This window comes from Passer domesticus, chromosome 10, assembly GCF_036417665.1.
Source record: "Passer domesticus isolate bPasDom1 chromosome 10, bPasDom1.hap1, whole genome shotgun sequence".
NCBI lineage: Eukaryota > Metazoa > Chordata > Aves > Passeriformes > Passeridae > Passer > Passer domesticus.
The window spans coordinates 27,357,147-27,384,082 of record NC_087483.1 but is presented as its reverse complement, the minus strand read 5'-3'; the positions used below and the strand labels follow the sequence as shown (position 1 = coordinate 27,384,082).

The window sequence follows — 26,936 nt, the reverse complement described above, 5'->3', positions numbered from 1 at the left end:
CACAAACATATGCTCTGTCCTGGCTACTGCATTCCCTTCAGGTTTCAATTTTTTTCTTAATCTGCAGTTAAGAAAAGCTAACATAATTTTTTTTTAATTACTGGTAGGACTCTGTGCTTTTTTGTTTTAGACTCCATGACACACCCTTAAGAATTATATGTAAGATCCATATTATGGCACTATGCAATACAGAACAGCATTGTTACTAAAACATTTTGCAGTTAAAAAGGTTCAGAAGAAGTCCTATGAGAGGTTATCATTAGCATAGAACTTGTCTCAAAAAATACTTAATTAAGGGAAAGTTTGTAGTAGGTGTAGATTGATAAAAGGAACACTACAGCTTTTTTATTATACTAAGAAAACATCTAAACCTAAATTCAGTTTACAACTGGAAAAATTATTTTTTCCAAGTACTTCCAAGTAAAAACATACATTACTAAAAACCTTGAAACTAACCTTTAATGCAGCACAGTCTCTTGTATCATACTCATCTTCCAGATAGTCGAGTGGCATAACAACACTGGTTACCTACAGGATGAGTGACAGGGTGAAAGAATCAGCATCTAACATTCTGCTGTGGCAATCCCAAGAGATAACCATTCAAACCTGGTGTCCCATTATGTTCATTACTATTAAAATATGTGTTGAATGGCAGTTACTCCTTCAGTTTTGAGTCTCCATGTCCGTTTTTTTGTGAGGGAAGGAGAAAGAACTCACAATTTCAGACAAATAAAACAATTACAGTGAGGAAGATATTTTTGGAAAAGTCTGACAACAAGGAAATGAGCTTATAAACCCTCCCTTCTGTTGTGGCATGAAGACACCTTGTTCTCTCCACCAGCTCCTGGATGTTTACTACTACATTTCTGTGAAATTATTTTAATATAATGGAGATGGAAATCAGGTTAGCCTTGTTAAAGATATGTTTTTAATTGGAAATCTGCTTGCATGGCACAATCTTCTCCTGAATTATTAATCTGTTGAAAGACACTTCAGTCCTAGTCCTAGTATGTGACACTTCCTGATTAAAGTTAACTTACTGGTTTGTTATCACTCCATTGCCAGGTTCCCAAGGAATCAGGACTCCTCTTATTCATTCCAATCCAGACCCATCTGTCATTGCTGCAAATAAACAAGATACAATCTTATGCCAAGCATATGGTTCAGCTCATTTAATAGGAAGACTGACCTATGGCATGGCATTATTTAGGACCAAGCAGCATAACTAAGATTTTACTACAGCAAGCTGTAGCAGTTCAAAGAGAAACTAGACACAAGAGCTAAGACATCTTCTGTACAGAAGAAAACTAACTAAATCAGGGAATTCCTCTGTGGGCTGCATCACCACTTTATCAGTTGTCACTGGATATAATGGTCTCTTTTCTTCCAGAATCACACACAGAACGTTTATATAGTTTGGTTCCCTTTCTCTTGTCCACCTTGGGCTATCTCCCAAATACCATCAGCTCAAATACACTCTTCCTCAAGCCACACAAAAGCTTCTACTCAAGGAACTGGCATATTTCCCTTAACTTTTAAAGTGGTATGAACACACTAAACACGGGCACCTATTTCAATTGTGAACCCTCATAAATGAGGCGCGGACATAAATCAGCACCTAACACCACTGACTACAATGGCTGCATGAACAACTGGCAGTAGATATTTTAGTCCAGTCAGAACTGAGTTTTTTCCTAGATTTTACTTCCTCGTTTTCAAAAGCAGCAGACACTTAAATGTAAAATTTCAGTTATGTTTGAAGATACAAAATTACCTGAAAAAAACAGGTTTACAACGTAAATACTCAAATCAAAGAGTAAGAACCTCTACAATAATCTTTTTCTTGTGAATCTAAAGAAGCTGTAACAAAGTTAAAGGTGGTAGTCAAATGCAAGGTTTGTTTTGTACTGCAAATTCTCAATGATTCAATTTTGTGCAGGGCTCATAAACTGAACTTCATGATAACTCACTCCAATCCACTACCCTGCCCTATAAAGTCAATAGACACTTCTCTGAATGACTGTATCAGCTGGAAGCAGCAGAGGGGAGAAAGACCATGAGTTTCTTGTGAAAGCAAAGACTACATGAAACCCTACTGCAAAAGAGCTGTGGAAAAGGCACTCTCATCAAGGTGGTCTGAGAGCAACAATAAAGCATTGATGCCACATTACAGGGCTCCTGTTGAACTGTATCAAAAGCACTATCCCAGCAGGATGCACCAAAAACAGAGAAGGAACACAGGACATTTGAGGAAATTAGGAGCTTAGGCTATTAACAAGGATTAAGGATTTCCTTGTTTAGTCTTCCCAAAGAAAAACAGGGAAAGGATACAATTATTCTTTATAATATTTTAGGAGACTAAACCTGCAAGAAGAGAAGTGATTTGAGCAAAAAGAACATCACACCTGAGGGAACCACAACTCAAAAATAAATTTAAGCTCAAAACTGGACAGAGACATTTGACCAGCAGAGGTCAGAGTTCATAAAAGACTCCCCAGAAGGTAGGGCTGACAAACTGCGATTTGAAGCCAGAAAATGGAAAATTTATGTTAAAATTACTTTATTACCTGGAGGGATGGACTCAGAATCAGGCTTTGTCACTAGCTTTCCACAGGTATCACCACAAAGATTCTGAACAGTCTGAAAATACTGATGGTGCAGCACCAAGAAACAGCTTAACCCAGCGTTTGTGAGCTAAGTATGTGAAATCCAAGAAGGGCAACAGTACTTTTACTTGGTAACGTTTCCTTTAGGAAGAAAGTATCAGCCATCAAGAGATCTAATTTTTTCTGTTCTTTGTTCTCAACTCCAGTAATAGTTTTCTGACATTGGTGAGATAATGTGATCACTCTAGTGTGATTTTATCATACTGATCAATCTTTAGTCTTTCAGTGATACAACTAAGGAGCCTTTAAAGAGCCTAAATGCCCCATATCACTGCAGTGGGAAAACTATGAGCCAAACATTCACAGCTGTCAAACAGCTAAGTGACTTTTGGCTATTTGCCTTTAGGAGTTCATTTTTATGTGGCTGTTCTTCCAATTAAGAGGCAGAGATGCCCTCCTAATTGTCACCTACAGACTTAGTGCAGTTTAAGCAGTTGGTCACCACACAGGAATATCTACTAAAAAGAAAATCTGAGACACTAATTTTGAAATTATTTGTAGTAATCACCTGAGGCTTCAGAGCAAATGTTCAAACTCCTTCAATTTGTATTTGGCTATTGTATAATAAATAAATTAAAAACATGAAGTGTACCAGGTCAAGAATTTCTCCAGCTTATCTCCCAGTTTACAATCACTAGCCTGAAAACAGAACAACGTTTTCAGCTGACTGGGCTCTTAGACATTCATGTACCTATTTTGCTTCTTTTGGAATTGTTCAGACATGACCATGAGTAATTTAGTAACTGCTGCACTACAACTGACAGTACTTTTAAGCTTCAGTAAAGCCTTCTGATAACCCTCTGAAATTATACTGTCATCTCATCACAGGAAAGAATTCCACCAACTATTTAAGACAAAGATAAATTAAGACTATTGCAATTAAGCTTGCAGCAAGGAATTTGCTTGTGCTTCAAGTATCTGTCCCCTCATTGCAAAGCATTAAAATTTATCCAGTGGACTGATATCAAAATGGATTTATCAGTGACAGGGTATTCTTTGAGCTACACTACAGGAACTGTTTCTAAAAACCTAAAGTATCCTGAGTTTTAAACTAAAACATACAAGCAATTTGTGCTTTATAATGGACTCCATACTGATTGACACTGAAAGACCTTAAATCTCTAGCAATCCCTGCAGAATACTGCTGGCTTTTCTTTTACACAGAGCTAAACATTCATAAAAGTCAAATACTACAGGAACAAAAAAATGCAGATCAGATTGTGAAGGGACTATAAATCTGTAATTTTTCTAATCATATTCTAACTGCCAAAATAAAAAATTATTTTCTCTGTCATTTATGACAGCTCCAACACAAGCTTAAGAGCCTAAGTGAAGTTTTTAGGGCTTGTAGGTCAACCAGTTCTTGACAAGAGGGAAAGTATACATCTGGGCCAACTCCTTAATGGTGCAATTTAAGGCACTATTTAATCTTAGGCAGTGCTGACCTAAAACTCTGCATGAAGCCCATTGGGCCACCTTGTTCTCCCTGCTGTAACAGGCTACTGCAATAGCTAAATCACTAATCCTGCTAATTACATGCTCTTGATTGGAAGAAAAGAGAAGCTGAATTAACACAATTACTACAACTTGCATCTCAGCTTTAATGCTGTTTTGGCCATGCTGTTAAGATGATTTTTTTCTTTCAAACTCAAACGATTGTGAGGCTTTCTAGACTCAAAACAATTACAGCAGCAGAGCTGCTCATATAAAAGGCAACCTGGATTTCTTTCCAGAAAGGCATCCTCATTGAAATGTTACTTCTAACCAGTCCAAGCTGTTTCTTCTCCTGTGTCCAGCATTCCTGCCAGCTATAAGATGCAGAATGCTCACAAACACAGTCCAAAAAGAATGCAAGTAGCTGAACCAGATCTGTTCTGCCTGTATCACATCCCATAAAGCCAAAAGAGGTTATCCTACTTCTTCCACAGAGGGGAAGGCTGGCAGGCAAATTTTATTTTCCTTTCCAATAGCAATAGCCTGACTTGGCTAGAGTAATTCTGGCTCTTATTTGACTCTAAGGTGGAATCTGAGTAAAGAACAGAATGGACTAGGCAAGCTGCCCTGTTCCTGGTGAACCAAAATGACTCTTGCTAACATTTAAAAACAAACAATTCTCAATGAGTCACCAGATAACTGTGCAAGGGGAAAAAACCTGAAACCAAGAGAGTTGAGGTGTGGTTCCTTCCCCAAGCTGAAATGAATGCACTGAATGAATGCTTTAGGTCGGAGTTTGCACTGAGTAAATACAGAGAATACGAACAAACTGCATGCCAGCACACTCCAGCAGCTAATCATGACTAATATCACCTTAGCGTGATTTCTCCCAGTTAGCTGAAGTATTTGTTCTTGGTGAAATAATTCACATGGTTTCCTATCTCAAATGAGCTTGATTTTTATATTAACTACCCTTGACATCAGACCTCCAAAATATTTTATGCAATCAACACCTCTAAGTAATTTAAAAGCATAACTCTCCTCAACAATTCATCATGTTATATAAGCAAACATTATTTAAAATACCTCAGGCAATTTCAATTATGTAGTATTTCAGTTCAGAATGTGCTGAAGTGCTGAGAAAGGAGTTAGCCCAGATGAAAATACTGTGTTTTCAGTTACATTTGATATAAGCAGTTACAGCAACACTGACTGCAGAGTCAATTTCTACAAGGCTCAATATATTGCCCCTCATTTTAAGTTCTGCTGGAATAATATTGAAATACTGCGACTTATCATCTTTCAGACTAAGTTTTAAATTTCTGAACTATGAGAAATGCAGGAGCATTTTGTGTCAACTGACTTCCTAGAAAGAAAGAAATCTCCACCTTTAAACTCCTAACAGAAAATGTAATTAATACCTCAGACAGTCTTCGAGCTGAAATGCAGCTCCAAGTAGGAGCTTGTAGGAAAATAAAATGTTACTTCTCTATTCACATTTCATGGTAGGTTAGGTGCACTAAAACAAAATTCGTAATTGAAAAACCATCTAATATGGTCTGCAGCTTGAAATAATTTGAGCACTGATTTTTATTGTGGGACTTCAGCCAGTTTAGCAAAGGAATCACAAGTGGCTTTTACACAAGCCAAACTATCTATATATAGAGCATACAAGTTTGGTTTTGTCCCTTATTAACATAAACACTGAGTAATTTTCATGACTTGCGCACTTCTAAAAAAAGTTCACTGGTTTCTCAAGAAGGCATCTCTTCAGTCATCAGGTTTAAAAATTTAATCACAGTGCTGTTTGCTGGCAGCTTCTGCAATAATCCTGATTTAGTTTGTTGATGAAAAAATTTACATCACATAACTGGCAGCATTTGAGTTTTAGAAGGCAAAAAAATTCTGAAAAAACAGACTGTCAATCAAAAAAACCATATTACACAAGGATCTGACACCACACCAATGCCTAATAAAGCTTGGCAGTGACAGTTCATTTGATTAAAAATAAAGCTTTAAACTTATAAATTATTTAGCATTTAATCTGTTGATACCAGAACACTCAGCACACCCATCTAATGCCTAGTGTTGGTGCAGCTATGCCAAATAGGATCTGTGCCAACCAGATTGCTGGACACTACATTATTCACATTTTCAAAAGTTAGCACCCAGTTTACTCAGGAAGCATTTCATGAATAAAAATGAGATGTATCTGAAAAACTGAAATAATAACTCATCTCTAAAGAATGTACCAGTAAAAAGTAGGTACATTTACCATCTAAGTGTGCCAAAATTCAACACAGAGAAGGAATAATTTATTGTAACAACAGACTTAGATTTGAGCTCTGAGCTTCTTCTATTACATAAATTTCTCTTCCTGTGCTGCCTGTAGCAATGTGAAATATTGGCCCAAGCTGTACTCACATGACATTTGCCAGCAAGGCAGTTCAAATGCCACATCTAAGTGTTCTGTGGGAAACACAGGTGTCACACTCTATCTCATATTTGCCATCTGTGGTCAGCAGCAGCATTTGCAATCCACTGCAGAATCAAAACTTTAGAACATGGCTAGTTTGTTACCTGATCATTCTTCTCAGGATAGAATGAAGTGCCTTAATTTCTTCTGGATGGCTAAAACTAGGCAGATGGCCTCCAAGGGCTTCACAGAACCTTTCTGCCTCTTCCCAGGTCCTGGTTCGCAGCACTCTTTCACTGTGGAAGAACTTCACAGCCAACAGCCAAATGTCAGAGCAGAAAATGACACATGAGGCAGTATTTTTAAAACACTCCCGTTCTACTAAAATATGGCCACCTGAGATTTAATAACTGGTATTTCCACAGGGAAAGAACTTGACTTTTTAACATTTTTTCTTTCAGTTTGCTTGACAACAGCCAGACTCTGCAGTTTAGCTGACAAAATTTATTTCAAACACAACATATTCCACATGACAGAGTTTCTCTGCTTTTCTTTACCAGAAAGATTTTAGAAACCACCAGCCAGCTCACTCTATAACCGCAAGTCAAGTTATAAGTGATGTTGTTCTTTCAAATTTATGGTGAACTACAAAGCCTAATGTTCACTTAAACTGGGCTCACTTAAGTGCTGTGCATGAAGAAAGTTCTTTGGCACACCCCTGGAAACCTGTATGCACTGAGATGCAAGTTTGGCTTGTACACCTCAGCCAACACATCCACTTGATCCTCTTGGTTTCAGTCCAAGACAATTCCCATCAGCTGGATCTCTCTGCACAGACATGCTGCATTTGGTCAACAGCAGCTGTGGAGAATCTGCCAGGGCCAGCTGTCATGTCCATCAGCTATGGGACAGCTATGCTGCACAGCAGCACAGACCTGTCCCTTTGGGATACTTGCCCACACCCTTGTTATTCAAGCTGGGTTTCCCCACTTTGCTATATGAGCTGTTTACAAGAAACAGTTCATTGCAGACACTGAGTCAAAAAATAATGAATCCAATGAACAGCCTCAGTTTTAATTTTTAATAGAAGGGGTAAACACTGCATTTCTAAATAAAATTGTGTTTAAGCCATTCCAACTAAACAGCACAGCTGCTTCCTTCCACTGTTCACTTCAAAACAGTAAAATACAACTGAGGCTGAATGTTTTTATATATCCATATTCAAACTAGAGAAAATCCTACCTCTCCTGTCTATACTCTTGGAGCACAGAAAGGAAAGGGCAAGGGAAGGTGAGGCAAAGTGCTTTCCTCCTATCCAGATGTCTGTGCATGCCTGAGGGCAGCAGTACAGGGCCAGTGCTGTGGCCCCAGCCAGCTGCCCACAGAAAGAGGCACAATGCCCCTTCCAGGAATGGCAGTATCTACAGGCAGTCAATCTGAATCAACTCCAATTCCCTCTCCTGGTGAGGAGCACCTTGAAAATGCCCTCAAGACAGCTATGCCCACAAAATGGCTGATCACTCAATTCCTCCAAGACAGTAATGAGCAATTAACATCAAACAGGAATAACATTTTACCTTGTAGCAGGCAAGGCCAGATCCATTATGCCACCCAGGGGGACAGGGATCAGTTGGCTTTGGGAGCACTTCTGGCTCCTTGGGCTTCCCAATATATTTTTTGCAGACAGAAAATGCTTTAGTGGTTTTACAATCCTTAGTTTCCCACTTTCCAAGAGAATTTCCACTTGACATGGCCACACATCCTCCTGAAAACTCTAAAATTAAAGCAAACAAAACCACATTTAAAACCATTGGCTGGTTTCCAAAAAATCCCTGACATAACTGTGAATTACAACTTTATTGCATGCTTGGAGTTCTGTAACATGGTACTCCAGCGCTTGCTCAATGTAAAAGGACAGTATTTTTATGTGTTTTTAGTTTTCAAATTTACCTGGTTGCATGGAATTCCAGTTAGTGTATGTCACAGCTTCAGGTGTTTCCCCATTCACTGTACCCCAGGAATATATTCCTGACTGGCTGATATCCTGCAAACCGGTCCAGAAGTACTTTTCTTCAACTTTTGTGTCCTTTCTAATTAGACTGTTAATAAATTCTTGTTCAAATCTGAAAATTTAGAGATTAATCTGAGTCAATATTTGAAAGATACCAAACTACTGAGGTAATTTAAAAACCAGGGATATTACATGAGTCAGTTCAAGCAGCCATCCAGGCATTCCCCATATTCAACATGGGGTCAGCAGGCTGGGAATTCTCATGCTTCCAAGGTTTCACATTGTAGGTTTACCATTGTTACACATTTCTAGTTCTTGCAAAAGCAATTCTCTCTCTACTTTTTCTTTACAAAGCATTAGTTATCATACAACAGTTTTAATCTTTGATTTTATCTTCAGGATTGTGATGTCAAATTTGCTCATTGATTACAAATATGCTTTCGATTACAAATGTGCTTTACCTGTTCATCACTGTAAGATTGCACTGGGCTCCAAATGAAACTTCCATTTTATCAATCCTGTAACAGTAGTTTCCATGTCTCTCCCATCCCTGGTTAGAGAACAAAAACCACATTTATACAAAACAACCTAATTTAGGCATTACCTACAGGAGAAAATAATTCATTGCCAGCACTGGTTGGTGCCCACAAGCTGGCACAGCATATACAAGAAAGAAATGCACTGTGTCACACACAAGGTCCACTATCCTCAACTCTCAAATTCACAGTTGTAAAAAATAATGCAGCCACAGGAATAAAATACACCACTGTTTTAGCTTGCCTGGGCAGAATCTTCTGACCACTATTGCATTTACAGAGAAACACAAGGGCAACAGCCCAGTCCTATTCAAAACAATAGGAGTTTTCATGCTGTTCCACCAATGCCAGGATTCAAACACAAGAATACTAGGAAGGCATACACCAGTGTTTCTTTACCTCTGAGAAAAATACTCAATACTGAAAATGTGTGAACTTACAAAATTTCTCGGTTATTCAAACATTTCTTACCATATTTACACTGAAATTTCGAGAAACATTAATGTGTTAACTCTTTTGTAGCCTAGCAATGCCACTGGTGTCTGAACAGCACAGAAAGCTGTAACTCTACATGCTGGAAGTCTCCGAAAAGACAGAGTAAAAAGGTCATGTAGAAAGAAAGATAAGGGGTAAACACCTTTCCTGTTGCAAGCAATATGCCACACAAAACTGAACCAAATAGCTAGCAATACCATCCCAGGCTAGCTCAACAGACAAAAGTTTTATTTAAGCCATAAGATGTCGTACTGTAAAAAAAAAAACAAACAAAAAACCAAAAAAGCCCTCACCTTTATTAAAGTCATAGAACAAAAATGAGAGCTAGTGAAGTGCAACAAACATAATCCCACTTAACAATCTCTGCATATCATTATGTTGCAAAGTGCTTACTTAATTTTAAAACAATTTGAGCAAAAAACAACACAACAAATGGTGTTATCAATAACATTTATAATAAAATAAATTTCTTTAAAATAAATAAATAAAACAAACATCTCCTGGGTCCAAGCTCATAATACTTTCATCAATAAAGAGACTGATAATACATCCTGAGCCTGCTTAGGAGAATGTGAAATTTGGTTTATGCTATGTAAATATCCTTTTTCAGATAAAATGTTTCACAGACTTTACTGAACAGACAAGAAAGAAATGGAAGTAGAGGAAGTAAGTGATTTCAAGTAGCTTTCTGAGCCAAATGACAATAAAAGAAATAGAAGCTTCCTATTACCTCTTCCAATGAACAACTTTTATCTGATTTTGTTTCATTCAAAATCTCTCCTTTTTTCTTGCAAACATATTTCAATTTTTCTTCACAGGACTTGACCCTCCACTGTCCCAGCTGTAAGAATAAAAGGAAAAAGAAGTATTTTAAATTCTAACAGTCTTTGAATTTCTGTGTTTGCGGGCTGTTTCCATTGGTGAGAAAGCCAAAATGCCTCCAGTATAGATATGGGATGCCCTGGATTATATGCACAGGTACATGTTTGGAAGGGAAAGAGAAAGCTGACAGTCATGGAGATGGGAGGATTCTGGATCACATCCAGAGATGAAAGAAATGGCCAGGGTGGTGCCAACTCTCTTAGATCAGGCAGGGAATGGGTGCAGGAGGTGTATTCAGCTTAATGTGGAAACAGCTCAGAGACAACTCAGAGGAGCTGAGCACAAACTCCAATGCCAGGCTGCTGACACAGCAGGCAAATGCACGCTCCACTTTTGTAATGAATCTGCAGGATGAGATACAGCCTGTGTCCCACTCTTAGTGACCTCCTTCCTTCACCAACACCCTTTCTAGAACCTTCCATCCTCAGACTTGGTGTCTCAAAATTGGTGTGGGAGATGACTGAACCCAGATATCCCTTCCTTCCTACCTTTCTGCCAGACACATGCAAGAATACAGTAACCCAAAATACAGAGTGACAAGGCCAACTGTCTGGCCAACAATGTGTTAGTCTCAGAGCTAAGAGTCATTTCTTCCATTCTTTGCAGTACACGGCTACAAAGTTCCAGCTAAATAACTCTAAGAAATTTGCTTGCAGAAAAATGTATTTTAAAGATTATTTCTTAAAGAAATAAGATCAGCTATCTGCTTTATCCCCCTCCTTGACTTTCACACATACTAATTGCCTCTACTATGATGAAAAAATACAAACCAACAACCAAACTCAAAACTGTATTCCTACCTTGCCTGAATATGACACACAATTAGGAGTGCTGTTAAAAGGAACTTTTGGTTCATTCTGATCCCAGTAGGTAAAAACCACAGGCGAGTTATCTGACCACTTGAACAAGGTTGGCACATCATCATTCTTGAGACCCATCCACATTTCCTCTTCAGCATCTGTAATTTAAAATTAGGACAACATTTTTGTTTCAATATAATATTCAAACTAACAGGAAAACAATGTGTTATCAGCAAAATTAATTTTTTTACCATACTGCAGCAGTGAAAAATACTGTGCAGCAGTATAGTGATATTATTTTTCTTACAGTGAGAAAAGACCATATGTTTATCTTGTTTCTTAACTTATAATCACATGACCATGAGTAAGCTTAACAGAGAAGGAACAAAGAGGAAAAAAACCCAACCACAAACAAACAGAAATAATGAACACACAAGCAAAAAACCCTCAACCAAATTTAGAGTGTATCCAAAGACATAACATCAAACAATACCGATACTATTTATTAGTTCAGTGACTCAGATGTCAAAATATTGACCAAACTATCTACTATTCTCTTTGAACGAGCAAATTAAGCACAAAGTATTACAAAAGTAGAAGTAGGTTAGCCCAGTAAATAAATGAATTAATAGACTGAAGCAGAACAAGTCCTAACACAGGGGGCCTGGATCTGCACAGCAACATTCAACACTAGCCTGAGTACAAGCTCAGCTTTAACACCCACACTTAAAAGCTAGAGATTATGACAACCTTATGCTAGAAGGTGGAAAGCAGTTTGTAATTTACGGTGTGCAGCGCTTTGGTGTTTGACCTTTACAACTACCCCGACTCACCATTATGAAGCTTTGTAACAACCAGTTCAACATCTGCTAATGAGTGAATGCTGATGAGGTTACTCTTATTTGCTTTGCACAACTCATCTGCTGAACTCCAAGGTGCCTGGTCGTTTATCAGCATGTAGCAAAAGCCATCGTGGGGGAGCCAGCCTGGATCACAGCGAGTATCCAAGTGCCTCCAAAACTCTGATCATGAAGAGAAATGGAATTAGAGGCTTTTGTTTTACATTGCCTAGTGCAAAGGGCTGGCTTTAAAGTCAGCAGCACCTTGAAAATAGCCAGAAGGCAGCAATCAGAACCTGTTCACATCCATTCAGGACTCATGTAAGAAAGGGTCACAGCTTAGTCAAACAAATAGACTTCAATGCAGCATTAGGAGAACTCATATTTTTGAGCCATGAAGTAAGCAGAAGGAGAAAGAAGTTAGTGGGAGTGAAAGCAAAAGGCACGACTGCATTACATTAAGCTGGTGCTGGTCTTAGTGTAAGTGAAAGGTTAAAAAGTAATTGTAAGCAATATTTCAAAAGCAACTGAAGACAAATCAAGTTGATTCACTGCAGGAAAGAAACACAATTCAACAAATGCCTAGTTTTAAATATTTTTTTCTTCTCAAGATATTCAAGAATTCTAACTAGTTTTAATGGACACTGAAAGGGTATATACTGATAGCCTTTCTGGTTCAAAACCCACTATAAAATACTCCAACCACATGAATTTTGTTTTTAATGAATAAAACACTATATAAACACTGGTAATAACTCAACATACCCCACTGAGGAGCCAGAGAACAGACAAGAATTGTTAACTGACAATTAGCTTTCAGAGTATCACTGCAAAATTTGGACCAGCTTAGTTAAATTTAAACTGATTACTATTTCTTCTTTAAACACACACACCTCTCCAGGGGAAGCTGGAGAGGACACGCCTTAGCCAGAGATACTCCGCACCCCTTCTCCTCTAGATATCCCTATCATTCAAAGACAATTACCTTTTAGTAAAAGTTTTTGCAGGAGAGCCCTGGGAAGTGGGTAAGGCCAAAGCATACATAGAAGAAGAGGTCATGGGCATGGGAAGGGCTGGACATTCAGGTGTAGGTAAGTGGCCAAAAGCATGGCAGAAGTTATATGTCACTGTAAACACTGAAGGCCTCTGTGTGTGCATGTAGGTCAAGATAAAGGAATTATTATCTTGTAAGAGCTGGTATGGCTCCAGTAAAGATTACACACCAAGCAAACTACCCACTCTTATACTCTGATTTTCAGTGCTTGCCCTGGTTTCAGAGGACAGTAAGGTTACCTGACTACTTCTATTTGAATTCAACAGAGCTTGATCCAAGATGCAGGTAAGTCCCATTTTATGTCAATGCACACCAAGAGGGAGAGAAAAAGGCTTAAAGCAAAGGTGGAAAGGTTTGGGATGCAACTGCCAGTTCCAGACTTCCAGTAATACATGAAAGAAGGCACAAGCCATGGAGGAAAATGTGATGAAAAGGGCAGGACTGCTGCAAAATGCTTTATGTGTGAATGAGAAAGCTGCAAAAAATGAAAACTGTTTGCGATGCATCATCTTGACACTGAAGAAACAGAGTTTGCTTCTGCTCTGCTAAAAAACCAAAGCTGTTGTGAAAATGTTTTGGCAGAGATGCCTGAAAAGGCTTGGGAGGGAAAAGAATGACTCCATAAGTGAACATTGTACTTGCATTAACATACAAAACTCAAAAATGCAAACTGTCCTACCTGGAGCACTTGAAACTTCATTGAGTGACTTCTTGCAAGCATATGGAAGCTGAGCCCCACAGTGGTAACTCTGCCACTGACCTGAAGCAGCATTCATCACCACACAACTCGTCCCATCCAGTGGGGATGAACTCTGCATATCTATAGACAGGAACAAATAAAAACATAACAGCACAAGTTATCACACACTAAGGCGGTGACTGCTTCTTTTCACTACTGGTGTTCAATACAAGAAAAACATCTTTGGATAGATAGTATGGCACCTTGTATTTGAAGAATGTAATTTGTATCAACTGAAGGCAGCTGTCTTAGCACAGGTCCCACAGAATGTTTTTTCTAAGACAGAGAAAGTTTCAGAATCAAGGAATCTTGACTTCTTTTCCAATGTTTAATCATAGAACCAGGAGGAATGCTCTATTTACAATACAAGGAACCCTTGGCTGAGCACTTTCCCAGACTAGAAATATCTCAGGGGAGAGCCATTTTCGCAGCCCTCAGTTTCCTTTGGCAGTCCCATTCCACCCCCACTCCAAACACAGTTCTGCAATTTCTCTCAATGCTAACCATAACCTTTACCATAACAGAAACCTTAGACAAAGCCTGAAACAAAGATCTGAAACACCACAGAGAATAACTCTTTTTTTTTTTTTTTTTTTTTTTGCAGTCTTCAGCTTCCCTTGGAGCCCCTTTTTAATGGAACTTTTTAACTTTCTTTTCCTTTGAGCCTCAATGCAAGCTGTGACCTACACAGAGCACCTCAGTTCCTCCTGTACTGGCTTAGTTCAGGCTCACAGAAAAAAGGCACAGGGTAAATCTCAGTTCTCCATGAAAGAGAGCAGAAGGACAAGGACATGGTCTTTTCAGAGGGGCAAAAGGAAAGGAAAAGTAATGGGCTCAACTTGCAGCTATCAAAATTCCTGTAAGGCACCAGTAAGTACTTTCACAAGAGGGGTAGACATGAATATGTCTGCCATGACTGCAGACTAAATCATGCCACTGTATCCCAGGATAGTCTGGCCTCTAGCTCAGCATTACAGTCCTACAGAGTGGTCACATTTCCAGAAGAAGGTGCAGTCAGTAGCACAAGCAGCAAAGTTCTTAACCTTTCCAAAAGGCAGAGTACATTTGGAAAATCCCACAGAAATTTCTTAGCAAAGTTATCAAAGAAGTAACAGAAACCACTTCTCAAACTTTTCACAGAATTCCAGTTGCAGCACTATTCTAGAAATTAAAAGAAAAAAGAGAATTCCACTTTAAAAAGCTCAAATTCAGCTTGAATGACTGATGACTAATACTCTGGGATTCTCATATACACACAGATTCATAAAATATTTGTGAAAAGTTAAAAATTCATCCTGGAAATTCCACATAGTCTCACTAATCTTACAGCATCTTTGGAGTAATTAAAAAAGGTTTTTCAAGGGTTTTATACCTCTTTCATCTTCACGTTGAAACAAATTTAGGCAACCTTGAAGTTAAAAAACCCAAGTTAAACTTCTAAGTAACATCAGTCCTTGCTCAAACACAAACAATCAGAATATCTGAGGGAAATCAGTGTCATTTTGTCAGTGGGAGGAGAAATTTAGCAGCTAGGAAAGCTATGGATACTTTATTGAAATGGACTTCAAAAATATTCAAGTTATATTTTTTTAGAGATTTATTAACCTAATCAGCTGTAAATATAAAATGAGAACAGAAAGATTTGCTGGCTAGGAGGACAAGATACTTCTGAAAGTGGAATGAGATGAAAAAAAAGTAATACTAGTTCCTGTTGAGAATATTGTCAATACCACCAGAAATATCAGTACCTGGATGCCAGTTGAGAAAATTCAAAGGTTTGTGATCTGACCACTGCCAACCACCAGAAACATCCAGTTGATTTAAGCCAATCCAGAAGATCTCAGCAATGTCATCCTTGCCTAGAGATTTATATTTTTTAAAGAAAACAATTAGTATAAAATGCTCATCCTTTATAGGTCTTCTTTAAATTGAAAATACATTCTGAAATGGCATGCATTTGAGAAAAGAAACATTGCCACTATAACTGGACATGCAAACTTTCTTGAACTGAGGAGGAATTAACCCACACATGCCCTCCCTCCCAGTGTCTTCAGGCATTTCTCTTTTGTTTTTGTAGTCCCAAAGGCACTTGGACAATTTCAACAGGTCAAGACTGAACACCAGGGAGGACAATTTCATAGCAAGAGAGTAACATGCTAAAACACCAACTGCCACTCTGGTCTGTATTTAAGATTTTGGGGATATTCCTCATTAACAATATGGACAACATCTAACTGCTATACGGAAATCATACAGATAAATTTAAATAACTCCCTAAAATGAGATTAGAACCTTAATTTTGCTACACAAGTGAAAGCTGAAATATTTGAAGTTCAATCAACTTTTGACCCAGAGATTTAGGACAGAAACTGAAGTGCTGTCTCCACTTCATAAAGATTTCCCAATACTTGTATGTGAATAATTACACCTACCTTGTATGTAACTTAATTCAGATGCATTTTGGATGCTAAGTAAATCTCCTCCTTGCCTTTGACATGAAATATAAGCTTCCTTCCAAGAAAGAGCAGACTGTGTATTAAACTGGTAGCAATTTTCAGACCCTGGATCATGTTCCCAGATATCATGGCAACCATCCTCTGTTTAAAAGAAGCAGAAGGTACTTGTAGCTAAAACTATACAGAAACATTATGAAAGTTTCAAAAAAAAGTTTTCAATATAATACATAGGGTCTATTGGTTTTTATGTCGGTCATCACTAATACTCGCGGTTTAAGCCAACACTGCAACAGAAAAGCTTTTACACAGCTTAACAGCCACACAAAGGTGGAGCTGTGCATCAGAGAAGTGACAGAATGCTTTTGGGATGTCTATTCAGAAACCCAACATGCCTGGCTGTAAGCAGATCCCCCATTTTCCATCGCGAGAATAATCTTCAGAAGTGGCGCACCATTTCCCACCCGTGTGAGTTTCATCCTGAATGCAATCATGATGCCACACCTTGTCATACAGAAAGGGGAACTCACAGGGTTTACCATAAGAGTTACCATCTTTGGTATAAACTTCTGCAGAAAAAAAAAGGAAAAAAAAAGAATTAAATATATTCCCCTTGCTTGGACATGGAAAGTACAGCAAATCAGTGTTACTGTTTGTACAGACACAAACAGTAACAAACTGTTTGTGCATGCAAACCACACTTGTGGTCTTAAAATACCATATCTTCTTGTTACAGATAATATACAGCAATGCCAGAACTGAAAAACAAAATACATTGAGAAACATTTTTCTGTACATTTCCTTCTGAGAAACAGCAGAAACTTGTCTCCCTCATACCAATAAGATAGAGATAATTCATTGTCCTATTGAAATCCAGGTGTTTTGTTTGCAGAGTCCTACAGAACAAGGACTCTTAACCATCAACACGTACAGAAGAGGGAAAAGGTAAAGCACATTTTCACCACTTCTTCCAGGAAGCATGAGATTTCAGACAAGACGAGCTTCCATGGCAAGAGCACACACTACCACAACAAAGCTCCCAGCCCAGCAGGCTGTGAGCTGGCAGCATGCTCTGAATTTGACTGTATTGCCTACCAGCAAAGAAAACATCCTCAAACCCTGCTAACAGGAAAATGCCCATCATGGTGGCGAGGACAGTATCAGTTCTGATAGAAGGTGGTTGGTATTTCAGGATTAAATAGGTTTGCACTGAAACATGGGGCAGGGGGGATTTAAGCCTGCTAAGAAAGCCACTCAGTAACACAACTTTTGCAGCTGTGCTGTTATTTTTTACTAAAAACCTTTAAAGCTTCTCTCGACAGCACAACATTCTATTCTATTGCTTTACTGATCAATCTTTTCATATAACTAATTTTAAGAACATATTGGCTCAGACATACTCAAAAAGCCCTTAACAAATAAAAAAATCTCCAAAGTGCAAACTTACCACGGTAGGGATACCGACATATATCACTGGAGGAATTGTTGCTTTTCCACTGGTCTGTTGCATTTATGCTTGCAGTCACATAGTTATTCTTGATAGTTACTTTGTACTGAGATGCACCAAGGATGGAAGCATCAGCACACCGCCACCACAGCATTAATTCTGAGTTACAATCAACCATTTTCAGGCGAGACACTGATTTGGTGAATATATCAAGTCCCAGGCACTGCTTGGACCCCAAGTGAAAGAGGCGATTCTGGGATACCCATTTCCATAAAGCTTCACTCGTGTCCCTGCAGTCATCTATGACTATCAGCGAGTTTTTAACTTGTATGCACTTGTTCTGTTTGTCATGGCGAATGGTAAACGCATCGTTGCCTGCAAAAGAACAAACATATGGCTATGATTCAGTGTCATTTTCACAGGAAGCTCATTCTTAAAAGGGCAATCACATTCTGAGAAATGCTTTCAGAGAAGTACCACAACTGCTGTTTGTATATAAAAACCCCTCTTTTGTAGAAGCCACATTCAGAGCATTTTCCTGCCCTTTAGTGAGTCTTAACTTCTTTGGAAAAAGAGCTTTTTCCAAGTCTTTATAAAATGAGTAGAGACAAAATGAGACTTCTGAATCCAATTCTAGTAATAAGAATTCTTCCTCTATATTTAACATGCAATGATTGCATCAGCCCCTGATTAATTTGCAAGCTTACTGTATAAAGAATCTCATCTTCATGCCTATCTTCAAACACAGTAACACACACAACAGACACCATAAAACATAATTAATAATAACATTCACTTACTAAGCAGCACCTTTTTCTAAACTGTGTTTCATAGATGATACACAGCATGTGAGGTTTACATTTGAACCAGTTTGTGGGTGCAGCTGCAGTACTACTGAGTTAACGAACGCTGCTTTGAGGAAAAAGTTTTAGAAGTACTATCCCACCAAAGACAGCACAAAACAGATTAGGAGTATAATTTAAAAAATTATATAAGGACTCTAGTTTCATTTTCAGTTGTGATGAGTTTCATTTTCTGTTCTGGCGTAGTTTGTGATTAAAGAGAAAAATTAAAGTTGATAAAGCACAGGATACCATTTCAAAAGTACATGGATCACCCTAAGAAAAGCTAACACCTCTGTCAGTATAAGAATACTTCTTAAAAGCACCAGGTTTAAGCAGACCATGAAAAAATGCCCTAAAACTATGCCACAATAAAGATGGCTCCACAGTGTAGAACTTCCACTAATCAGGCTGAAATGGACCGTGGCTGTCCCAGACCCACAAGGCTATTATTCTGCTGCTTAAATAAGGAATCTGCTGAGTAGTATTTTGCTTTTAATAGTAATGCACGGTCAAACACATTCCTACTGCGTTTTCTGTTATGACTTACTAATAGGTTTGGCTGAACAGGAAGGAAAATATTCAGTGATGTTAATGCAGTGAATTTTACCACTACTTCCCAGTATACCCACGAATTTTCCACTGTAAGTGCCAAACAGTATTTAAATAGTACCTAGCTGATCACACTGTAAAGAAGAATCTGTAAGTCACCCACCTACTACAGTGAATTTTTTAAGGAGCACACCAACTTCAACCAAATGTCCCTTTCATCCTACTAACTAAGATATTTCGACAACCAAACATGCTTTTGTGGTATCCTTTAACCCTGCGCTTTATCTGCTTTTGCTTTTTATTCTTCCCTCATGACTTTATTCCTCTTTTTCATTTCTTCTAACAACTTTTTAGCCTCTTCTCACGTCTTCTTTCACTTCTTCCTCCACAACCCCCATGCTGATGCCAAGTGGAAAAAATCACTTTTTAAAATTTCCCTGGAAAAAGTGCTGATGCTGTCTCACAAAATCTCTCTGGCAGAAATTTATTAATAATTACTCCAGCTCAGTGAAGTTTACTCCAGGCCATGAAGTTTTCGTGGCATCTTCAGCTACCAACCTGAGCCTGTTACTATCACAGGATATAAAACATATGTGAACTTAGCGAAGGCTCGTTTCCCAGAAGCTCTGACACGGCTAGCGGCCGTGGCTTACAAGAATTACTCAACGTGAAACTTTTCCACCTGCTTCCTGTCGGGCGAGGCGAGCCTCCTCCTGCGGCTCGCTGCGCAGGCAGCGGCGATAACAGCGGCGGCGGGGCGGGAGCTGCCCGGCCCGGCCGTTCCCGTCCCCGAGCTGTCAGGCCAAAGGCCGCGGCCCGGCTCCGCGGGCACCGGGAACGTGGCACCGCGGCTTTCGCGACGCCCCAGGCCAAGCGCACGGTCCGAGAGGGCGCTCCGGGGCTTTCCCCTGCCTTCTTCGCTTCTCCTTCGAAGTTTCCCAGGTTGTTTCCACGCAGTCGGACTTTGCCGCCGCGCGCAGCGCCCCAAGGCGCCGCCGGGGCGGAAGGCCCGGCACACCGCCCCCTGACCCGCCCGTCGGGGCGCTCAAGGACCCTGCTGCGCACCCGCGCCCTGCCGCCCGCTCCGCCCGGCGGGCTCCCGGCTTACCTGCGGGGTCCGGGCGGGCCGCGCAGCACAGCAGGAGCCAGGCGAGGCCGAGACCGAGGCCGCAGGCGCGCACGCAGCGCCCGGCGCCCGCCATGGTGCCCCGCGGCGCGCAGGCTGCGCGGAGCGGCCGCGCTGCCGGGCTCGCCGTGCCCCAGCGCCGCGCCCGCCGCGCCGCCGGCGCCGCCCATTGGCCGCCCCGCGCGCGTCACTTGTTGCCAGGAGGAAAGCGGCCCCCGAGGTTGGGGCGAGGCGGGGCCGGCCCGGCCCGAGCGGGGCTGGGGAGCCGCGAGCCAAAACGTGAGAGGGAAGGTGAAGGGAAAAAAGGAAAAGTAAACTGGGAAAAGATAAAGGAATTAAAAAAAGAAAAAAAAAAAAGGCGGACAACCCGAAGAAAGACTGGAAAAGCAGATCGAATTGTCAGATGGTCATAAAAGTTAAAAGTAAAAAAAAAACAAAAAAAAAAAACAAACAAAAAATCTCCAAAAAACCAAACAAACCCAAAAAAACTTAGAAGCTCAGTTGGGGAAAAAGGGGAACGCGTAACTACTAAACTGCTAGAAGTGAAGAAAAGGCAAAAGGTGAATAGAATAATCTAAAAATTAGCAAGCACACGGAGGTAAAATATTCAAACCGGCACGAATAACGCGCGCCACGGGGCGATCCGGGATCCCCGGGCCGCGGGGCCGTGCGCCACCGCCGCGGCCGAAACGCCGCCGTGCGCCCCGTCCCGGGCGGGCACGGGCGGGGAGGGGACGGCGCTGCGCGGGGCTCGGGTGGCAGCAGGAAGTTACAGAAACCAAAAGTAACTTGTGTTACACGAGTAACGTGAGTACACGGCGAGGACCAGCTGGCCTGAGGGAGGAAAAGAGAAAAAAGGGAAAACTGGTGGAAATGATGTGAAATGACATCAAGTTTATAGCTACATGCTGTCTGAGTCAATGCTTACCTGACAGGCTGTATTCTCAGGCTCCAGCTGCTTAAAAAAATGATTTGCGAAGTCACAAGAAAAAAAAAATTTTCTAGGAAAATTCATTTTGATTAGACTTGTAAGAGCCATTCTTCGTGGAAAGAAATACTACATTTACATAAAGATGGGAAATGCAATGTGCAGTCTGTTTTATATGCTTCCTGTGTCTGCCCATCATGTAGGAATGTGTACCCCTAAGGACACAGGATTTGAGGGTATGCCAGGCTGGGAATTGAGTGGAAATGCAGTGAACAAAAACAGCCACCTGCAAGTTAACAAATGTTCTCTCCTGCTGGAAACTGCACATGGCTGCCAAGGCAGGAGCAATTGAAAAATCAGAAGTTAGGTCCAGGAAGAGAGGAGTCTGTAGATGTAGCAAAATCAAATCTGTGTTACCAGAAATAATTCATTTTCAGGAAGAGCAAAGCTTTAAAGTCTCCACACAGAGAATGGGAAGCAGAAATTCCCCACTGGTGAGCCTGATGTAAAAGCAAGCTATTGAAACTAAGATTAAATATGTGGTGGGATGGTGTGGCTCTTTTTAAATAAAACAAAAAGCAGGTGTGAAGCCTGTGTTCCCATCAATCTTTCCAAATGTGTGTTATTATTAATGCACTGACTGTCCCAGTTTGGGAATGGTTAGTAATAGAGTTTCACTTTGAAACTAATAGCATGCAGTGCATATTTACTGAATGCATACCAGCAATTCTGAAATTACCAGCATCCTACTTACCACACATATATCAGCAAATGTGTACTAAAAGAAGGGAGGTTCTGTAAGGTATCTTAACATATGTAACATATGCTTTCAGATACACACTTCTGATTTCAGCTCATTTTTTATTGCTTTATAAAATATTATCTTTGATAGTATAGACTCAAACCCTGATCCTGCCTCAAAAATTAAAGGATGCCCAAGAATAGGAAAAATTGCATTTTGCATTGATGCCTCTTAGTTTCAGTTTTTGGTCCATGTATATGTCCTACACTTAAATTCTGTTTTACATTAATGTAAGAGGAGATACAAAATGTACAGTCCTGCTGAGCCCACCAACCAACCAAAATGTTTGAAAGAACATGCAGGAAAAAAAGAGATTTGGTGTATATCATATCATAACCTCTGGAACTCTAATACAGTTTTCTCTTATTGAAAAAGTGGGTTTGTATTAAAGCTTATCAAAGTTGTAACAATGCCAAAGCCTAATTCTTGTAGGATTTATCCTTTATTAATGAGGTTTCTGATTTAATGTGAGCTGCGCATTGTCACTCAGCATAATCAGCAAGCAGTTTCTGTATTGCAAGTCACAAGCATTATATATCCCCATGAATACCTACAGCTCACTTCAAAGCAGAGCTAATGGCTGAGCAAATTTCAACCATGCCTGTAGAGATAACCAAATACAGAATTTCAGATACAGGAGGGCCCAACCACAGAGCTCCCAGTAATGCACAGCAGCCTTTTCCTTCCAAGAAGACTACTTTGCCTTTCCAAACAAAAAGCCTTTCAAGGTGCCAACACCATGACTAGGAGCCTTGTATTTGTAGCAGGAGTCTTTGTTGCTTATCAAAGGATAATTTTTTTGCCCTTATGCCCATATGTTTTTAACAATAGCAATGCCTGTAGAAAGTGTCAACACCTGTCTATCCATAAATCTCCACCCCACCTCTGTTCTGCTCACCACATGAAACAGATACTTTGCATGAGCAACCATCCTCCTTTTACACCCAACACATTGCAATCCAGTTTTTCTGGCTAAGTTGAGTGCATCCACATGTGCCAGTGAGCACAAAGGGAATGGTGGAAAAGGAACTGCTGCCTACAGCATCTCAAGAGAATAGGAAGAGGTTCTGGAGATGGTAACTTCTGCTTTTCTCTGCTTCCTCCAGCAAGGACTTTGAAACTGGGACATCTGAACAGGCATCACTACTTATTTATTTCCTCTTTAACCTTGCAACATGGGTGTTTACAATACCTAAGTCCTTACAGGAGAAAGCAAAAAAACCCCCAAACAAACAAACAAAAACCCAAACAAAACAAACAAACAAAAAAAACCCTAAAAAACAAACAAACAAAAAAACCACAAAAAGCCAACCAAACAAAAAAACCCACAAAAAAAGAAAAAAAAGAAAGAAATCAACCAAACCAAACCCAACAGCCACATTAAGGTTTACAAGAGTTACAGGAGCAGTTATTTCCTGAGGGAGAGGACTCTCTCCAAGAAAGTGATGGCACCCACAAAGCAGCCAGCAGACAGAGATTTCAGTGCTACCTACACTCTGCTGCTAAGTTTAATATTAGAACATGGCTCTGGTTTGAGTAAAGTGCCTACTAATAATCTAAAATATCTGTATGTTTAAAGATAGTTTAATGGAGAAGAGATTTGTACAATTGCAACTTTTACCATAAATGCAGCTAAAAGCCAAATGATTATTTTTTGACAGATACACAAGTTTAGTTTGATGGAGTGGATCCCATGCATGCTTATGAAAAAAGTCACTAAAAAGCAACCAATTTGGATAAAGAGAGATTGTATCCAGAGAGGTCTTTAAGCAGTAACTTCAATTAAGCTTTGCATTAACTCCATCTGGATGGTCTTTTCTTCATGGACACTTACATTGTTTGCTGCCTTGTTTTTTTAAATGGGTATTGAGAACTAAAATATTTTTAAACATCAAAGAATGTTTTGCTTTTAGCAAAAAGGGAACACAAAGGAAGATGCTTTTCTCCCTTGTTGCTTTAGATTTCCTGTTCCCAGTTGCAGTGGCCTAACCTTTCAGCACATTATGAAACTGTCCTATTGCACAGTAAACTTAAGATGAATCAAATGCTCTCTCAGCTGACTTTATGTATATTTCTTACATCTCTTCTGCAATCTCTGCATGCATCTTTGGCATGAGTTCCAAAGTTTTGAGGCTTTTATTGTGCTCGAAGGGTTTATTATTGCTAGGGACGCTTACATATGATTCTCTTTAAGTGTCACCATTCATAATAAATATCTAGATGTTATTATAGCATTTTAGAGACTGTTTTGTTTCTTCTACTGCATGTGGTAGATAACTTTCAGAAATAATAAAAGGAATTATAGACCTTTTATCTAATGTCAAGTTCCTTTTTTACTCAAATGTGACAGTGGCAACTTCTGTAGTGCTCCTTCAGCTCTGCCCTGATGCATATTCAAATGTTCATATTCAGGCCCGCTGAAATACTAGAAACAGGTTTGGGAAGTAAGACAAAGAAAGGAGTGTGGCCACATCCACATTGCATGTTTGTTGATAGCAAGGAATGTCTTTCTCTTGGTGTTGCTTTGGCTTTGACTCCTGCTAGGATCTCTGTGTGCTTCTGGAGCAACGACAAAATAATACAAGCAGTACTTTAACATTGAGACAACTGCTTGAAATTGTAAAGTGGTAAATGACACTCTTCTGTAGCACTTTAAAAAAGGGTCTCTGACATCTGTACTGTGCATTTTCAACAGAAAGTGTGCCTTGGTTTAGTAGGTCTACTGGCAGAGTTTGTATGCTCAATCTCCTCAAAAGCTGTTCTCCCTTGTCACTGTGTCAGTGTGGGATTATTACTCAAATTATGATTGTGGGAACTGGCAAACAAGATGATATTTTGTGCTGCATTATATTTGTTGCAGAAAACATCATTTGAAGGAATGGTTTAAAAGAAAATCAGTTATAATTTGGAAAAAGTTTTTTGAAGCAAATAAAAATTAATTCAGGTAGAAAAGCTTTCTATTTTAAATTTGAAAGGTGTTGGTGTTTTTTTCAGTATGGTTGTTTGGTTTTTGTTTTTGTTTGTTTGGTTGGTTTTTTGTTTGTTTGGTTTTGTTCTTTAAACATGCAAAACAGAACAATTTCCTAAGAGTGCTGGGGAAGAGCCCATAATTTTGGGTCTCACATGTTTTAGAGGCAAAATTTATCCCTGACTAATAGCAATCTCTAAAATGCCCCCACTGCTTTATGTTTGACCAGGAAGGAGTAAACTTTCAACAAGCAGATGAGAGAATGGTTTAAAGGGCAAAATTCCAGATTGATCTGAGCTTGGGAGTACTTCTGAGATAAAAAGGGTCTGTACAGAAATTGTGAACTCACTGAGGGCTAAACTGCTGGTGTTTAAAAATTGTGATTGATTCAGATATAAACTAAGTAGCAGCAGGAGTGGGGAGCACACAGTTCAATATGCCATAAGCAAAGGTTTGGAAATTGTGCCTGAGTGCAGGAGAGGCCAGAGAGTAAAAATAAGAATACAAATAAAAAAATAATAAAATAAGAAAAATAAGAAAACAAATAAAATACCTTTCAAATGGGAAATGAAGGACAAAACAAACACCAGAACAACACATACGTCTATAACAATGCTAAACATCTAATGAGTAAGTGGAGGGAAATCAAATGTCTGGTCTCAGACAAAGGCAATGACACGCTACACACATGCTGGACATTTTAGTACCAGAATATAAAACATACAGAAAATGTAGGACTAACCTCTGCTGGTAGTGGGATAATGAACTTATTAATAAGATCTTGTAAGCAGATCAAGTAAAAAATATGGGAACCCAGCAGGTGGCACAGAATGCCAAAGCACCAAAATGTCACCTTTAAGCACATGTAGTCCTGAGTCTGCCACTTGCCTGCCTGACCAGAAGGACAGAGAGAGCATGCTGAGAATGATCAGATGGGCAAAGAGGGTGGAAAATGTTACCAGCACTGTACTTTATGTAACCTCCATGCTGTCTGGACACTGCAGCATTGTTATGTAACACACACTGTATTAGACTCCATCAATATTGCTTCACAGAGCAGTGGGACAGGGAAGCCACAGAATAGATGCAGCCCCTCATTTGGTCCTTATTTATGTGCAAGATCTTGACCTACATCTTCAGCTCATGGTTTCTGTTCCTGTGTTTACATTCAGAATTCCCAGAGGCTTGACAAAGGCTAAGGACTCACAGCAGTTGCACCCAGTTTCAAAAGGGAGAGAGACACAGCAACGAGAGAGGTTGTGAAGAGGAAACAAAAGGTAGCAGCTAGGAACAGCAAATTCTTACCAGTGGAGCTGAACTCCCTGAAGGAGGCACAGCACAGAATCAGTGTGTGCCATCTAGTAAAGTCTTGAGAACTGGCAAAAGGAAGTTGGCACAATAACCTCACCACTGGGTAGATTATTATTAGAAATCAGAAGTTTGTCTTCTCCAAATGAAAAACCACAGAAAGGATCACAAACAAACATGTTAATGAAAAGCACAGTGAAACTACAATAAAAAACTCTGAGCAGCAACTCACAAAACAAATCCAGACTAATATTAAATCTTTCCTTAGGTACATCAAGACCAAGAAACTCACTGGAGTCTGACAAATCAAAGAACAATTGCAGGGTAAAGAAAGAGGAGAGGACAAAACATTTCCAGAGAAGCTAAATGATCAGTTTGCATATGTTCACTGGAATAAGCCAATGATCCCCATACTCAAACCTTTCTTTTTGCTGACTCTCTTTTTGAGAGTCAGCAGAGACTCTTCCTGAAAGTGTGCTAACTGGGAAAGGCTATAAACCAAACTAGGCAGAGTAACAAATCTGCAGACATCTGAGTTTTAAGGCAGTGTTGAGCACTGCCTTAAAAAGGGCAGGGCCTACAAATGGACCTGGCTTTATCTTCATACTTTCCATGTGCCTGTGGTCTGGAGAGTGGCA

The 26,936-nt window shown here is 39.7% G+C and overlaps 1 protein-coding gene across 2 annotated transcripts in view; it reads right to left on the bottom strand.

The window, feature by feature from the left end:
- Positions 1–25,937, bottom strand: part of LY75 (lymphocyte antigen 75) — a 49,609-nt gene extending 23,672 nt beyond the window's left edge. The window contains exons 1-15 of one of the 2 annotated variants that reach the window (XM_064434755.1): positions 25,844–25,937; positions 17,773–18,147; positions 16,721–16,894; positions 16,305–16,469; positions 15,621–15,731; positions 13,813–13,953; positions 12,074–12,262; positions 11,241–11,398; positions 10,289–10,399; positions 8,989–9,077; positions 8,467–8,639; positions 8,094–8,290; positions 6,681–6,823; positions 1,041–1,122; positions 457–528 (exon numbers count right to left, since the gene is read on the bottom strand). In XM_064434755.1, coding sequence (XP_064290825.1) covers positions 457–528; positions 1,041–1,122; positions 6,681–6,823; positions 8,094–8,290; positions 8,467–8,639; positions 8,989–9,077; positions 10,289–10,399; positions 11,241–11,398; positions 12,074–12,262; positions 13,813–13,953; positions 15,621–15,731; positions 16,305–16,469; positions 16,721–16,894; positions 17,773–18,147; positions 25,844–25,907 — 2,244 coding nt within the window. In that variant the 5' untranslated portion in view covers positions 25,908–25,937. Of the gene's footprint in view, positions 1–456; positions 529–1,040; positions 1,123–6,680; positions 6,824–8,093; positions 8,291–8,466; positions 8,640–8,988; positions 9,078–10,288; positions 10,400–11,240; positions 11,399–12,073; positions 12,263–13,812; positions 13,954–15,620; positions 15,732–16,304; positions 16,470–16,720; positions 16,895–17,772; positions 18,148–20,274; positions 20,423–25,843 lie in introns of those variants that run through there. The other variant, XM_064434754.1, reaches the window with a different exon arrangement.
- Positions 25,938–26,936: the final 999 nt, after the last annotated feature.